General features: G+C 39.3%; 2 protein-coding genes across 2 annotated transcripts; both read right to left on the reverse strand.

Moving 5' to 3' along the window:
* Positions 1–10,976: 10,976 nt before the first annotated feature.
* LOC122071539 (agamous-like MADS-box protein AGL80) lies at positions 10,977–12,272 on the reverse strand. Its single transcript, XM_042635908.1, has one exon. It carries the CDS (start codon positions 12,176–12,178, stop codon positions 11,240–11,242), a length of 939 nt encoding a protein of 312 aa, XP_042491842.1. The 5' UTR covers positions 12,179–12,272; the 3' UTR covers positions 10,977–11,239.
* A 1,179-nt stretch (positions 12,273–13,451) lies between these two features.
* Positions 13,452–17,127, reverse strand: LOC122071536 (50S ribosomal protein L29, chloroplastic). The gene is made up of 2 exons (XM_042635905.1): positions 16,720–17,127; positions 13,452–13,828 (listed from the first exon to the last, which is right to left on the reverse strand). The coding sequence occupies exons 1-2, from the start codon at positions 17,044–17,046 to the stop codon at positions 13,646–13,648; spliced, it is 510 nt and encodes a 169-aa protein (XP_042491839.1). The 5' UTR covers positions 17,047–17,127; the 3' UTR covers positions 13,452–13,645.
* Between the last annotated feature and the right edge of the window lie 883 nt (positions 17,128–18,010).

An 18,010-nucleotide genomic window follows, 5' to 3' on the forward strand; every position in this document is an offset into this window, starting at 1 on the left:
AAAAAAAAAAAAAGAGAACCCAAATGGGCCAAATCCCGATTCCCGACCCTTGTCTTCTATCAGGAAGCCTAATCGATCAAACCTATAACACTTCTTCTTCCCTCATCTAAGGAAACCAAAAAAATGAGGAACCCTTGCCCCAATGACCCCTTCTCCTCCATCTCCGTTGTCGGCGGCCAGCGACCGAGGGCGATAGGTAAGACATCAATACCCCTTGCTCTCATTCTCTTCTCCATTTCTCTTCCCATCGATTGTTGAAAACCCAATCAACCCTTCGTCTTCTCTGTTTATCTTCCCATTGATAGTTGAAAATCCAATCGAGGGCGATTGCATCTACAAATAACTTTTAACAAGAAGCACGAAAGATTCAAAAGAGATGACTCACATGGAGAAAGATGGTCAAGGGCAGGATTCTCCAAAAGGGGTTGAAATGAAAATCTTTCTAGGAAATTTAGCATACAATCGTTATTTGAATTGGACCAACAATTATTTACAAACATAGTTGCAGCCAGACACCATGAAGAATTAGAAAGAGGGAAATGACACGGGTGTTCTCCTCCCTCTGTTCTTGCAATACTGCATATTAGAAATCAAAGGAGTTGAAGAGAGGAGGTTATTGAGCCTTAAAATTAATCCGTGACCAGTCTTAGATTGTACCCCCATGGAAATTTCAAGAAAATCCAAGCGCATCTCTGGGATGAACGATTGTAAACACTTATTCTCCATCTTCTTGAATCTTGTTTTCGTATCAAGAAGAAGAAGAGAACATGCAAAAGTTATGAGACGAGATGAGGTTTGATTCTCCCCTTAGTTCTTTCTACCATATCCTTTTTAGGGGTTAAATGTAATTAATATAAAATGTGAAAATTCAAAATAATGGGAAATGATTTCAAATTGGAAAATCAGGTTGGATTTGAGTGCCCATAAAAGCATGGTAGATTAGAATTTAGTTTTAAACAATCATTTTTTTTTTTTTTACAGAGCAACCGTATTAAACACATACCGTATCATTGCCGTACGTGTTTTATTGCACCGGATTTTTTGAAATGTATTATTACCGTATGGTCCATTTAATTGCCGTACTTATTCGTTCCCGTATTATTGCCATCCCCGAACTTACTAACTATGGTACAAGCAGAGCTAAGGATCGGTCCTTCAAACAAATTGTTCCTTAAGGTTATGTACCTAATATTGAAAAATCTACTCTTGAAGAAGGAATCAATTTGACCAGTCAAATTATTATATGAAAAATCTAATTGGGAAAGGTAGGTAATATTTGCTAAAGAAGATGGAATGGGCCCTTGAAGCAAATTGTTTGTCAACCTTAGAATCTGAAGATTGGGAAATCCATCCTTGAAAATGTAAGGGATTTGGCCCGTCAAACTATTATATGAAAGATCCAAAATAGCAAGATTGTTAAGATTTGCAAAACAATATGGAATCGGTCCCTGAAGCAAATTGTTACTCAATTGAAGAATCCAAAGATTGAGAAATCTGTCCTTGAAACGGAGGAGATTTGGCCTGTCAAACTATTATTTGAAAGATCCAACATTTCAAGTTGGGTAAGATTTACAAAAGAAAGTGGAATCAGTCCCTGAAGAAAATTGTTACGCAACCATAGAACCCGAAGATTGGGGAATTTGTCCTTCAAAAAGGAAGGGATTTGACCCGTCAAACTATTATTTGAAAGTTCCAATATATGAAGATTGAAAAGATTTGCCAAAGAAGACAAGATTGAAGGAATTGATCCAGACAAACTACAATTATACAAGTACAATACCTCCAACAACTTAAGATTTCTAATTTAATTTGGCAATTTTCTACAGAGTGGTGTTGAGAGGATGAACAAATGTTGCAGAGAATTTACATGAGGGAATTCGAGTAAGTTACCTGAGAGGAGATTGTTGTAAGATAAGTCCAAATCTTGTAAGTCTGGTTGTAGGCTGAAAAAGTTGTCTGGAAGCTCTCCATACAATTCTGTAGAGAAGAGACACAATACTCTCAAAGAAGGAAGTCTCCCTAGGAGATCTTGTATTGACATGGAAGATAAATTATTGAATTCAAGATCGAGCTCTAAGAGGAAATGGAGGATTGAAAGGGACGCATCCATGGGCCCTGAAAGTGAACAGTTAGACAATGATAGCTAGTGAAGGTAAGGGAGCATCATGGATAAGCTCCTATACTAGTAATTCTTATCATAATCTGACATGTTCACCCAATCAAGATGAAGCTCAATCAAACTGGATAAATTATGAATAAGAGTTCTCAAGTTAGGTTTTTCAAGTTTCAACCCTGTGTTGAAGGAGAGATCAAGAGAAACCAAATTTGTCAACCGGGAGATTTCTAATGGGATTTGACCAACAAAGTAACTTCTCGAGAGTACAAGGTGTGTTAACTTGTAGAGTCTATCAAACCCAAATGGAATAGTGCCCTCAAAATTGTTGGCAGAGAGGTCAAGTGTTTGGAGGTTAGGAAGGTGGAAGAGGCTAGAATTGGCATGGATTTGACCGCGAAAAGAATTCCAAGAGAGGTCAAGATGTGTTAACTTGGAGAGTTGATGAAGCATATATAGAATAGAGCCCTCAAAATTGTTGCTGGAGAGATTGAGTGTTTGGAGATTAGGAAGGAGGAAAAGGCTAGAATTGTCGTGGATTTGACAGCCAAAATAATTTCGAGAGAGGTCGAGATGTGTTAACTTGAAGAGTTGATCAAACCCAGATGAAATAGAGCCATTAAATGAATTGTTGAATAGGGTGAGCGATGAAAAACAAGTGTTCTCAGTTATTTCTTTATTAATGAATAAACATATTTATATGTTACAACTGAAGAGCCTCAAATGAGAGAACCAATAACATACTGACATGTGTATAACAAACTAACTGAATTTATACAAGTGGGAAGGGAGTCTCACTGAGGTGTATCCATAATAGGCCCCCTCAAGCTCATGGGGGTGAACCCATAGTGAGCATGCCTTTGAGAGTAGCAAATCGAATCCGAGACAAGCCCTTCGTTAGTATGTCAGCTAGCTGCTCAACTATTGAGACAAAACAGACCTGTAATTGGCATTTGCTGACCATATCACATACGAAATGAAAATCTATCTCGATGTGCTTCATTCGAGCATGAAAAGCTGGATTACCCGAAAGATACATTGCGCCAACATTATCACAAAGGATCACCGAAGGTTGTGGGAGAAAAATACTGAGCTCACAAAGAAGAGAGCACAACCAAAGAAGTTCAGTTGCCACAGACACAACAACATGATATTTAGCTTTAGTAGAGCTTCTAGAAACAGCACGTTGCTTCCGTGAGCACCAAGAGATAAGGTGAGAGCCAAAAAAGATAGCATACCAGTCGTAGAATTTCTATCATCTGGACAACCAGCCCAGTCAGCATCTGAATAGGCTCGAAGATGAGTAGTAGAAGAAGATTGAAAGAATATTCCATCAGCAATAGTGTATTTAAGATATCTGAGAATGCGCTTAACAACAACCCAATGCATCTCAGTAGGTGTATGCGTAAATTGAGCAACCTTATGGACTACATACCCAATGTCAGGCCTAGTCATAGACAAGTATTGTAAAGCCCCAACAACTCAGCGATACTCAGAGCCATCACTGAGAGGAGAACCAGACGAGAGGGAAAGAGGAGTCCCTGCTGCCATTGGAGTTGTAATAGGCTTGGCATCAATCATCCCAGTACTATGTAATAAATTTGTAACATACTTGCATTGAGATATGAACAAACCAGAAGTGGAGCGAGTGACCTCCACCCCAAGAAAGTAGTGAAGATCACCAAGATCTTTCAAAGCAAAGGAGGAAGCAAGAACTTTGAGTAAATCTCGAATGGCAAACTGATCATTTCCAGTAACTAGTAGATCTTCCACATATATCAAAAAATAGATCACAGTAGCATTGGTGTGATAGATGAATAAAGACGTATCAGTCTTGGAAGCATGAAATCCTTGAGAGAGCAAGAAGGAGCTGAGGCACATGTACCAGGCACGCAGTGCTTGCTTAAGACCATATAGAGACTTGCGCAAATGGCAAACAAAGTCTGGATGAGCTTGATCCACAAAGCCCGGAGGCTGATCCATGAAAATAGTTTCCTTAAGATCCCCATGTAAGAATGTGTTTTGAACATCTAGTTGGAGGACAGACTAGTTATTTGCCACAACAAGTGAGAGTACAAGACGAATAGTTGCTGGTTTTATAATCGGGCTGAATGTTTTCGTATGATCAACTCCAGGATGCTGATGAAAACCTTTGGCAACCAATCGCGCCTTGTAGCGCTCAATGGTACCATCAGATTTTCGTTTAATACGAAATACCCATTTGCATTCGATGATATTTTGAGATGAAGGAGGGACCAAAGACCAAGCACCATTTCTTAGGAGAGCATTGAACTCTTCAGCCATGGCTGTTCTCCATTCTAGATATTTGGCAGCCTGTGAATAGCAGGTTGGCTCTACGGAATGTAAGAGAGGATGTCTTGTAGCCCCAGTTACAGTCATGCTTAAGCGACATGGAGGATGTCTAGGAGCCCCTGTTTTGGAACGAGTAAGCATCGGATGATTTGGGGCAATATGCGGAATGGAGGCATCAGTTGGAAGAGAAGAACTAGGTTCCAAAATAGGCAGGGAAGTTGGCATTAAGGATGGGCCAGACCCATTAACTATAACAGGCTCATTAGTTGTTTTAGGCACAAGCCCATGAGAAGAAATAGAGGATTCATCATGTATTTCAGGTCCACTAACCTAACCAAGCCCATGAATTGTCCCAGTAGATATGTGAGGCCTAGATGAGAGAGAACAGTTAGGACAAGTGGAGGAGCAGGGAAGAAAAATAGGGGATGGAGAGTGACACCAAGAATCCACAATAGAAGAACTAGGAATAGACCATGGTGATGGTAACTGAAAAAATGGAAAAACATTTTCAACATAAGAAACATGTCTTGAAATGTAGAGACAATTGGAAGAGACATCCAAGCATTTGTACCCCTTATGAGTAAGGGAATAGCCAAGAAAAGCACATGGGTGTGACCGAGGTTCAAGCTTGTTGGGACTATAAGGCCTTAACCACGGATAGCAGAGGCACCCAAAGGTTTTCAGAAAAGGATAATCAGGAGGGGTATGAAAGAGACACTAAAGAGGGCTGATGTTATCAAACAAAGATGTGGGCATCTGATTGATAATGTATATGGCAGTGAGAAAGGCGTAGAACCAATAATCAGAAGGCAGATGAGAATGGAAGAGCAAGGTGAGTCCAGTCTCCACAATGTGACGGTGCTTGTGTTCGGTAGCACCGTTTTGTGCTTGGGTGTGAGGACATGAGACTCGTCGAGAAATGCCACTAGAGACAAGTAAAGAATCCAGTTTTTCAAATTCTGCCCCACCATTTGTCTGTAAACACTTTATTTTGCAAGAGAAAAAGTTTTCAACTAAGGATTTGAACCGAACAAAAACAGGAAGTACATCAAATTTGTGCACTAATGGGTACAACCAAATTTATTTACTGTAATCATCGACAAATATGACATAGTACCAAAATTTATCAATAGAAACAGTGGGGGCAGGTCCCCAAACATCACAATGTACAAGTTCTAGTGGAATACTACTAATGGAAGAAGAAAGAGAAAATGGTAAGTGATGACTCTTCGCACAGTGGCATACATCACAATGGGAGAATGTTGTGCATGTGACAAGAAGGTCAAATTTAGCAACAAGGCGATGAACAATCTTTATTGAAGGGTGTCCAAGACGAGAGTGCCAATCAGCTATCGGAGCACACACAGCTAAGTACGAAAGGCATAGTGAAGCAGAGGATGGAAGCTCGTATAGGCCATTGTTACTATGGCCTTTGTAGAGTATCTGACTGGTCCTCTAGTCCTTAATTAGAAAGCAAGACGAATGAAACTCAATGTAAGCATCATTATCAACACAAAATTGATGAACAGAGACTAGATTCCTATGAATCTGCAGAGCACACAGAACATTAGAAAGTTAAAAATTATGAGAAGAAGAAAGGAGATTCGTAGAGCCTTTATGAGTGATGGACAGACCTTGACCATTACCAACTATTATCTGCTGAGGACCATTAAAAGGAGTAGTCAGAGCAAGGTTGCTCATATCTACAGTGACATGATGATTAGAACCGGAATCGAGAAGCCAAGAAGATGAAACAGAGGAAGTAGAATGAGTGGAGAAGCAAGAAATACCCAAGAAGGCATGGTTGAACCTTTGGGGGAAAAGTAAAGCAACATGACCTTCTTGACTGTAGATTTGACAGTAAAAACATTGTGCAGGTGGGAAAGAAGGGTGTGACCCCTGTGGTGGCGCTCCAAGAATAGATCCCTGTTGTTGGTTTAATGACTTACTAGAGGCAGAGTGCGAGCCAGAGCCTTGACGAGGCGCATTCTAATCAGCATATTGCATAGGACATTGCCGATGATAACCACGGAATCGATTTGAAGAATGTCCATAAGAACGGTGATTAGCAGAGGAAAATCACTGGTTATTTTGAGGCATAGCAGTCATATTTGCAGTGGAAAAAGATAGCTGAGTATCACCAGTCATGGTCTTGAGGAAGCTCTCATGACTGAGTAAAAGATCAGTCAATTCCACAAAGGACACATATTGAACCCAAAGTCGAACAAAAGTTACTAAGTCACGGTACTCTGGTCCCAAACCTCAAAGAGCAGTCAGAACCAAATCTTCATCCATAAGAGGATGATCAATAGCAGCAAGAGTTTCTGAGATAGATCGAATGGAAAGAAGATAATCTGCCACAGAATCAAATCTCCGTTGAAGATGTGAGAGTCGATCTTTCAGATCCATAATCTAAGTTCTAGACGAAGGAGCGAAGACTCATGCAAGAATCAGCCATGCTTCATGAGAAGTAGCAGCACTAACGATGTGAGAGAGAGCTGATTCAGACAAAGAGGAGATAATCTAGCTCAAGATAAGCTGATCTTGACGATCCCAGAGCAACGCAATAGTCACAACAGCAGTGATAGCCTCAGGAGTTGCAGAAGTAAATGCAAGAACCTCTGGACAAACAAACGAACCATCTACATACCCTAGTAGGTTGTAACCTTTCAAAAGGGGCAAGAACTGAGCTCTCCACAGAAGATAGTTCGAGGAACTTAGTTTGAGAGAAAGATGAGGCGAAACATTCAGAGCAAGAAAAGAGGGAGATGAAGAGAAAATTCCATCTAGGATCAAGCTCGTCGCAGAGGGAGAAGAGGCAGCCATTAGAGAAAAAAAGGAAAAACTCATTTGAGCAGTTTAAGACTGATAATATGAAAGAACCAATTGTTCTCAGCTATTTCTTTATTAATGAATAAACATATTTATATGTTACAACTGGAGAGCCTCAAATGAGAGAATCAATTACATACTGACATGTGTATAACAAACTAATTGAATTTATACAAGTGGGAAGGGAGTCTCCGTGAGGTGTATCCATAACAAGTGATTGGATGTGGCAAAGATGGAAGAGTCCACTGGTGGCATGGATAGAACCACATAGTCCAGATGAACTGAGATCAAGACCAATCACATGACCAGTGAGTTCATCACAAGTGACACCTGTCCACGAACAACAATTGGTGTTAAACTTCCAAGACTTGAGAGTATCATAACCATAGGAACAGGATTGCTCATGCTTTAGTTGAAGCAAAGCAGACATCTGATCATGCAGACATGATTTCTCCGACATGGAAGAATAAGAAAAACTTGTACGGAATAATGAAAGGAAGAACACTAGGTAAAACCACGAAAATATTAATGATCTTCTCATTTTGTTGTCTCAGACTGAGCAAGGGAGAGAGAGAGCGAGAGAGAGAGAGAGCAAGAGAGAGAGATGAGTTTAACTAATGAGCTGTACTCTATTTACTGAATGAAGAAGGTAAGGGAAGAGGAACATGGGGACCCATTGACACCTATCACCAGGAATCTACCAGGACCCAATCTTTCACGAGATTTTCGAGGTACCCAGACTGCATGATAAGTATATGACTTTAAGAGATCTGAGTAGTCCAAAATGTGTGGAGCAACCCTTCCGGCGTGGAAATACAAATTAAGTTTCTCCATTCCGCGTGTGACATGAACTAGAAGGCTTCCGTTGCTTTCTCTAGAAAAGACACAGCAGAGTGATGATTCTCTTCCTGAACATAATCTCACAGTTGCTAGCTGTGAGAACATAAACTTCCCCACCCCTCTCAAATAAGAAGCTTCATAGAACTTGTCTGAACTTGCTGGCTGTATTCTATAATTACAAATAAGCTTTCATGAACAAGAATTGTAAATTTCAGTCAAATGTGAAATCACCTTGAGAGTTTGACAAACCATTTACCTCGAGAATTGTAAATACCTTGCCAATATTTCCAATCTAGTAACGATGTTAGCTCTTTTCGTTGTCTGAAGCCCAAGAACTAATGCTCTGTTTATTATTCCTTGTTTCCTTGAAATGGCATTGATATGGCCAAATTGATTGCCCCATAGGGTAAGGACACGTGTTGCACACCTGGACACGTGTCACCCACCTGATAGAGGCTGCAAGGACTCTATCATGTCAACCGTGTGAAGAGAATATTCCCCACGAAGGGGATAGGACATATCCGAGTAGGACTCTAAAAGGAAAGGATGTGAACCCGAGGAGGACTCTTCCAAGGAAAGGGGAAACCCTAAACCCTAAGAGCTATATAAGAGGGCCCGAGAGGAAGAAAGAAGGTAAGCAAATAGACCCACATCATTACTCCTGTAAAGAACTGTGCGGCCGATCTCTAACTTGGGTGTCGGAGGACTAATCCCGGACAAAGCTCCGGGCTTTTCTGCCTTCTATGCTTGTGCAGGATCAGCTCATACGGATTTTTGGCAACAACAGGCATTAACCCAGATAATCCCGTTCTCCCTTCATATGAACCATTAGAAAACAAGTGAAAATGGCTTCCTTGAGGAAGTGGCTTTTGATATATTCAAAATGGAAGGATGTCAAACTTGTCAATTGGGCTGAGATTTCTCCTGATAATCTGTTTCCCAAAACATCTAGTGATTCAAGTTCATGTAGATTCTCCAATTAAAATGAAATTTTACCTGATAAGTTGAGCGCTTTGAGCGATTTTAGATCACCCATTGCATTTAGAATCTTTCCCTCAAAGTTGCTGGATTGATCGGTGGAAAAAGAAAAATATAAAAATACAGATTAAGGCAACCCCTACAACCTTCTTTGGGCAGATCAAAAGAAAGGTTGAGAGGTCCCTAAATCAAATAGGACAAACCCTGTAACACAATTCATGTAATATAAAAAAAATAAAAAATAAAAAATAAAATAAAACAACTTTAACAATTAGGAAAAGATGCTAAGAATTGAAAGAGTTAAGAAGCTCAATCACAAGAGCGAAAAAAGTATGGGACATTTTTCATGCCTAATATATTTATTGAAACAAGTCAGCAAGGGTAGAGGAACATGAGACCCATGGACACCCTATTACCTACCAGGCATCTACCAAGAAAACGCAAGACTGACCCTGTTACTGATTGGATGACAGAAATTTGATTCCAAAAAAATTACAAACACCAACCTTTCAAAGGATTCCTCATGACTCATGACTATAACTTTGTCCTTCACTAGCCATTATAGAGTTGGAGTTTTCTGAAGATAGAAGGAGAAGTGTAACTTCCAGTTTCAATTCTAGAAGACTTTTGCTGCTTTCTCTGGAAAAGATTAAAACAGTGGAGAGTGGCAACCTCCCTTTTTCCACTGCAACTGTTCTAATCCTACTAGTACAGGGTGTCTATCAGGTTAAAATCAGAACAAAAATCATATAAACGTTTGATTACCCTTAAATCAGAAGCTTCATAGAACTTGCTACCTGTATTCTCTGCAATATTGATCCATTTATTGGACAATCTCACATCCCACCAGATAACAACATAGCTCAGGTTCTATCAGATCATTATGGTATCTCAGTGGTAGGATTCCCCTCACTTTCAATGAAGAAAAACTTTCCATAGCAATCAAGTTAGAACAGGAAAAATAAGTTTCTATGCAAAAGTCATCTGGAATACAATTGAGTTTTTTCTGATGGATTTTTTTTATTCATTTTTTTTTTTTTTTCCTGAGGAAAGATAAAACAACTGAATGTGAATAGGCGTAACCTAAGCGTCATGTTTAGAGAGATTTTTTTTCTCTCTCTATACATATAGAGTATTTTCATACTGTCAAATAACCAGATACAATTCGAATGAATCATTAAGATCACATTATATATACATATATTTAGTAATATTAGGGGCATTAAGTGTGTATAATTGGTTTCCAAAACATAAGATGTTTGCATTCATTGCCCTAAATTGGTAATGTCAAGGTCTTCAAGAATGGAAATATATTGACAATTTTCAAATTAATTGGTCATAAAATCTCAATACATATTCCTTTTGTGGTGCTAACTTCCTAATTTTTTTTCTCCAGATAAACAAATTGATCATTAAATTTTCCATTTTGAGTTGGTTCTTTTACATTGGGTTGGGTAGGTGAAGGTCATTGTTGGTCATTTTGGGCTTTGGACGGGGCTGAAGTCAGCTAGCCAACCCAAAACTTGAGTCAGGATCATAAAGTCTTAGGTTGAATGGGCCAAATTTGGGGCTGGTATCTGAAATTTGTTGTAGCTTCAACTTATTATGGGATTTAAGTATGCAATATATTCATCATAATGCATTAGGGAAATAAAATAGTGGGATCTTTGGCAACGCATAAATAGGAAAAAGGCAAATCCATGGGAGGAAAATAAAAAAAAAGGGCACATTGGAAAAAGATAGACAAATTGGAACACTGGCATAGGTGTCCATCTCTCTCCTCCACAAATCAAAGGGTAAAGTTGTCTTTTCGTATGAGGAGGCGAGAGATAGGCACGTTGGAACACTGTGTAGGTCTCTCTCTCTCACTCACATCCAAAAACCAAAGGATAAAGCTGTCTTTCCAGATGAGAAGGTAAGAGATTTTTCTTTTTCTTTTTTTGGTAGAAGAGAAGGTGAGAGATAGACACATTAGAACATTGATATAGGCCACAATCTTGGATAGAGTTCTTTTTCTCTAATTTTAAATTCTAAATACCTTTGAGGACACCTGAAAACATAAGAGACGCAGCCTAAACAAGAAAAGAAAGCACATATTAGGAATGAACTTGCAGATGGAGAAAGAGAAACCACAACTACTAGACACCATATGAGAGATCTTGTTCAGGGAAAGAAAGGATTGGTCCAGATGTTATTGTTATCCACATATTGCATAACCATTTCATTGGGAGCGAAGCCCACTTGTTCATTGTGGCTCATCATATTCATATCCATGAACCAGTTGGTGGGGGTCAGTTGATGTCCTGCATGCAAAGCCTCTATGGCCGCCACCTGATGATGATCTATTGCAGCCATGCTGTTTTGCTCTCCTCCACCAACAATATTTCTGATCACTTCTCTGGGAGCACCAGCAGCAGTAGCAACAGTTACAGCATTAGCATTAGCAGCAGTTGCAGGATTATTGTTCCTCATCATCATCATCCTCTGATGATCATGATAATGAATATCCATGGGGTTGGGGGCGGGGTTAAGGTTGGGGGTGGGGTTAAGATTAGGGGTGGACATGGTCATGAAGTACTGGGGAGGAGGATCAGAAAGGGTAGGAAGAGGGGGATGAATAGTAGGGCCCTTATTGAGGAGTCCCATCCTATCTTTCATGGTCTTCAGTTTGGATTCGGCGATCCATATGATATCGGTGAGAGTCTCGAGCCCCAGATCATGCAAACCCTTTTGTCCTGCCAAGCACTCGAACAAGAGTTTGGTGTTCTCCTTATCTTGATTGTCTTTGGAATACTTCTTCACTTGTTCCTTGGTCTTAACGATCCTTCGTCTCAGGAATTCTTCCTGATTCAACATCTTCTTGCATTGTTCCATGTCGGGCATGTTCCTAAAACGAGCCAGAACGCGTTTGGCTTCTGGAGGGGACGGCCAAACATCTGGCTCCGGCTCATAGGTTCCGTAGATGATGGCGCAAGCACTCACCCCACACAGTGTGCTCAGCTCACTCACCTTCTTCATTATTCCCCTCTTCCTTTTCTTGAAGGTAGCTTTCCTCGCTGAGTGATTTTGGATCCATGCCAACTTCACCTTCTTCCTAGCCATTTCAATATGATGATGATGATGATGCTATCTGAGGAAGGAGGGAGGGGAGAGGTAGAGAGTGAAGGAAGGAGGGAGGTGTGGAGGATGAAGCTAAAGAGGAAGTCCCTATATATTGACTCATATAGCGCGTATAGTGTGACACTAGTGATTAATGGAGATATGATAAGAATGGCATTGATGGTCATAAGATACCCTTACGTTATAGAATGCATTAAAGAGAGGGATTTTTTTGAAATTTAATTTTAACTTGCCTAATTAGCTCTCTCCACTATTAATCTATGGAAAGAAATCTCAGATTTAAGAAATGGAGACTCTGATTTTATCATATGTCAGTTGGTTGTACGCTTGTACCCCTCTAGCTACCTTCTTAATAGGTACGGTATTATTACTCTTTTAATATGGATTTTTTTCTCTCTCTCCATACATATAAATTATTTTCATACTGTTGAATAACCAGATTCAATTTGAATGAATCATTAAGATCACATTATATATACATATATTTAGTAATATAAGGGGGCATTAAGTGTGTATAATTGGTTTCCAAAACATAAGATGTTTGCATTCATTGCCCTAAATTGGTAGTCAAGGTCTTCAAGAATGGAAATATATTGGCAATTCTCAAATTAATTGGTCATAAAGTCTCAATACATATTCTTTTTGTTGTGCTAACGTCCTAATTCTTTTCTCTAGATAAACAAATTGATCATTAAATCTTCCATTTTGAGTCGGTCCTTTTACGTTGGGTTGGGTAGGTGAAGGTCATTGTTGGTTATTTTGGGCTTCGGACCTAGCCATCCCAAAACTTGAGTCAGGATCAGAAGTCTTCGATTGAATGGGCCAAATTTTGGCCTGGTATCTGAAACTTAATGTAGCTTCAACTTATTATGGGATTCAAGTATATAATGTATTCATCATAATGCGTTAGGGAAATAAAATAGTGGATCTTTGCCAAAGCATACATAGGAAAAAGGCAAACCCATGAAAAAAAAAAGCAACTCTTTGACTATTTGTTGTCTACTTTGCCTCCTTGTTCTCAATGTAATACAAAAGTTTGGATCAGATGGACCATGGGTTCCCACCATCATCTATCATCTACAATGGCATATGCCTCCTTATGAGCTCACTATATTTGGTGACAATGATAGTACAATCATATAGCATCTGCTTAATGAATTGCACAACAAAGGTCTCCCTTTCCTTTCATTTTTAAAAAACTCTTCCACATACTACCTTCTTCCTATTCTTTCATTAATTTATTTTCTTTTCAAGATGCCTACAAGGACCAAGCCTATGGCTTGAACATTAGAAGTTAGAACCTGAACAATGTCATGAATTTGAGGAATCGTCAAAATAAGATACTAAACCTCTACACATCATGAATATTTGGGACAGAAAAGCTAATCAAACAAACGTCTTGCTCTACTACCAAGAATAAGGAAAACAGATTCATTCCTGAAAGATTTATCATGTAGACTTTCCTGCTTCTGCTGCTTCTGCTGCCTTTTCCTCCTCTTGCATCTTCCTCAAAGATGGTGGAGGCCTGGGAATAATGCTTTTCTTCCATTTCCGATCAAGCTTCCTTGACAACCTCTTATTGATTCCCTCCTCAACCTCTCTTTCCCTCCTTACTGTAAGTATGCGTGCAACCTATTTATTGCAAGAAGAAAAGGGTCAATTTTTCTGGCGGCAAAAAGAAAAGATTACAGAATACATTGATCCATGAAAAATTAAGGAAAAAGAAAGATTCCAGCACGCCCTCACCGAAAGAAGACCAGAACGCCCTGTGTTTTTTTTGCCACATGGAACGGTGATCTTAAATTCTGATCGTTGTTATTTAGGAAATGATGTGGATCAGAACAAGATTCAATGTATCCTGTCACATGTAGGCATACCCTCCCATGAATGTCTATGCACCCCACTGTAGTCCCTTGGTAGTCCTAGATTTTTTTTTTCTGCCCTGCTTTGCCACTTAGCAAACTTGGATTGGACTGAAATTTGACAGGTGAGCAGACGTCCTTCGGTCCACCTATACACAAATGTTCATCCCAACCTGAACTGCCATGCGGTAGTTATTGGAGTGCGTGCTATTTTACTTCCAGGTGGAGGCCTGCTGAGACCCCACTCCCTTAAAATTACCCCAAAAAGTCTTAAACTGTAAATGAAGCGTTCATCTTTTCCAAATATGAAGAAGTCATAAATAACCAAAGTCCGGTGGGAAGAGAGAGGATCTATAATCGTCGCTAAATTAGATAGGAAGATCATACCACAAGAAAAGAAAGGGCGAAGGAGAGTTTATAATGTCTATAGGCATTAACTCAATATGGTGGAAAAATAGAATAAAAAATAAAACCCTTCTTCTTAGCCAAAATGAACAAATCAATTTATATTTTCTAGGCCAAAATGCATCTGAAATGAAGGGGAAGAATTCAAGAGAGAAGAGTTAGGTGGGTGGGTCAGTGGGTGTGTGTGCGTGTGTGTGTATGTGTGTGTGTGTGTGTATGTGTGTGTGTGTGTGTGTGTGTGTGAGAGAGAGAGAGAGAGAGAGAGAGAGAGAGAAAAGAATCTCTCCAAGGACCAAAATCCAGTCCACCGCCACATATACTCTGCAGTATTAGGAAGACATATGTATTGTGGAATACATGCTTAAAGGATGCATCCTGCCCTCTTAAAATGAGAACTGTGAACATGTAACTATCTCAAGCTCTGATACCCTTCTCTCTTGTCCCTTTTACCTGAAGCACTTCCTGGGGCATCTTCATGATCACAAGTATCCCACCATTTAGAAATGAAGACACTGTTTCTAATTCAAGCTCACTTTCTTTTTCTTCCTCTGTTTTAAGGCAGGGATGGTTTAGGCCTTAAAGTTCGATTCACCACGCCACAAGCAGAAGGTGGAGGAAAAATTTAATCCCAGGTCTGGTGTTGGACAACACTCAGTCTAGCTCACTTTTTGACTGCAAATTTGAGAGGCCTGTCCCAGCCTATTCCCATTTTCTTTATCTAACACTTCACTAATACCAAATCCAGAATCAGAATGGCAGAATGGACTTGGCAGACTAAGCATGTGTGGGAATATCAGCACAGCTATTCATGTGGTTCAAGGACTTTGCCTAAATAAAATGAATTGACTTAAGAGTTCCATGACCCATGAACCAGGTATGCATGAGAGTTTCGTGTTGACATATTCACTTGAGCCGTCACTACTTTCTACATTATGGGGATGAATTGGATAGCCAAAGTTCCAATGGTAAGGATCCAGAAACATAAACTCAGTGGAGCCACATGGCAAAACAAGATATTTATCATTTCTTAGTCGGGCACAAAGTGAAGCCAAATTCTTGTCGGCCCTTCCACCCTCACAATGGGTACACCCCATCCCAGTTGGATTTCAGCTCCTCTACAGTTAGATATAAGGACAACATAAGAGAGCTAGAAAACTATGGAATGAACTCAACATCTAAGCTCAAGAAGTACCAAAAAAATAAACACAAATAAATCCCCATAGAGCTGAATGTTGTATGGAGTTGATTTTTTTTTTTTGATAGTTCAAATTCCTATTTATAGTTGATTGTTATTAAGCAATGTTGAATGCAACTGATGTTGGGCTACAAAGAAATGAGACATAAACCAAATAAGTGTAGCTGAGATGAGCATGTTGAGATGAATGAGTGTTAAAACTAGAATAGATAGAAAACGTTGTTCTATCATGGCATGCAGTCAGTTATCAACGAAAAAACTTGAGGTGATCTAGGAATGGCCCCAATAGAATAAGTTGAGGGAGTGTTGTTTAATGTGGTCTGGACATTTGCAGTGGATGCCTTTGTGAAATAGTGAGGAGTGCTATGTTACAGATTCGAGGGATTAAAAGGTCAAGGAGTAGACCGGAGGTGACTAGGGAGGAAGTAATGGAAAAGATATGAAAAACCTAGGCTTGACAACTAATATGACCTTAAATAGAATAAATAGATAAAAACCCACCTACACAGCATCTACAAGAAACATTTCACAATAATACAATATCATCCTCTTTTAGTGAAGTGAAATAGTATAACTCTAGTCCTCTCCAACCAGTTAATTACTGAAATCTATTTGGCTATTTAAAATCAAATATCAACTATAAAAATGTCAAGGACACTAAAGGTGCTACTTCAACGACGCCAAAATCTCATCCCCATCAGGCTCAGCAGTGACCAAGACGATTCCTATTACTTGCAGACCAGAAATTATGAGCTGTAGTTTCATCAATTGTGCTTGAATTACACTACTGGTGTTCATTGTATGCCAAAAATTCAGTAAGATGTAAGACATCAAGCTACACCCTTGTCAGCTTATTTTCCTAAATAAAAAAATAAGCTGCAACTATTTTCCTCAGAATCTCCTAAACCCAAACAAAATCTATCTCTTAACATACTTAGCAAGTGTCTACACTTAAAATCTTAAAATCAAAGGCTAGCAATATTCTCCAAAATCACAGAGTAAGAAGCAAAAATATTGACTACCACACTTTTAGGTATTAAACGTGTTAGGAGTTTTTTTACCCTTTTGCGCATTCGACGAAACTCGCTGGACTTGAACTCATTTCGAGCTGATTTCTGTAATCGAAGCATGAAGAGCTCCCCCTTGAGATCAATTACCTCTTCGTTAAGTTCTTCGGTCGTCTTGGCTCTGATTTCCTTCAGTTCTTCATCTCTCTTTGCCATCATAACCACGGACGAAGCAGAGTTTCGTAAAGACGAAGAAGACACACGAAGTGGCAATACAGGCTGGATTCGGATGCCATGGAATGAGGATTTCGTTTTAGCAGAGAAAATTTTTGAAGAAGATACGAAAATGCTCGAAGGCGAAGCCACTGATATACTAAACATCCTTTCGGATTCTCGCTTTTTCCGTTTGCTTCTCTATAAGCTCACACTACACAGTCTGACAGTCGTCGAAATCGACGAAATTAGAGGATAAAAGGATAAGTGATAATCCTTCGGCCCTTACTTGTCCTGCACGGGCCTCCTAGTCTATGTTTGGCTAGCATTAAAAGCCCATAAAGTTGGGCAGGATGGGTGGGTTTCATGGGTAGGGATGTAAACCCGGATTTTCGACTACCTATTTCCAACTTTGAAGAGATCAGAGAGTGGAGTCGTGAGTCTATAAGGAGTGATGTTGTGGTTTCATTGTCTACTTTGAGCAATGAAGAGCTGAAACAATACTTTGAGAATACAAAAAGGTGTAGGGATTAATCCACTACCCCATTGACCACTGAGGTTGATGTTGAAATGCCATATCTGAAATTGCATATATATCATTTAGGGTGTTCAGCCAGGCTCAATCGATATTTATCGGGCCTAGCTAGACTTAACAGGGTTGTTGGCTTGCACCATGATTAGCCCATTTTATGTAATGAGTTAGGCTCAATCAAGTTCCGAGCTTAAGTGGACTTTTATTAAATAGGCTAATTGGGTCTTAAATGGACCTTAAACCGATCAATGCACCATTAAAACCTTAAGCAAGGCCGTAGATGGGATTTAATTATCTTGGACTTTAGAAAGTTTAACATAGTTATTAAATTATCAATAATTTAAGAAAGAATTTACATTCAATAATTGATAAATTATCAATATCTCTCTCTCTCTCTCTCTATGTATATATATATATATATAGGAACCTATAAATGGTTTAGCTAGTAGGTTGGGTTAATTCAGGCTTACACCGTGAACTAGGAATGATCAATTATAAATGGGCTGGGCTTGACCCTAATACGTAAATGGTCTACTATTATTGTAGTTTAGGAAAGCCCAATTTTCAAACCATAATTATATACATGTAAAGTTGATTTAA

The sequence above is a fragment of the Macadamia integrifolia genome, unplaced genomic scaffold (genome assembly GCF_013358625.1).
Source record: "Macadamia integrifolia cultivar HAES 741 unplaced genomic scaffold, SCU_Mint_v3 scaffold_259A, whole genome shotgun sequence".
Taxonomy (NCBI): Eukaryota; Viridiplantae; Streptophyta; class Magnoliopsida; order Proteales; family Proteaceae; genus Macadamia; species Macadamia integrifolia.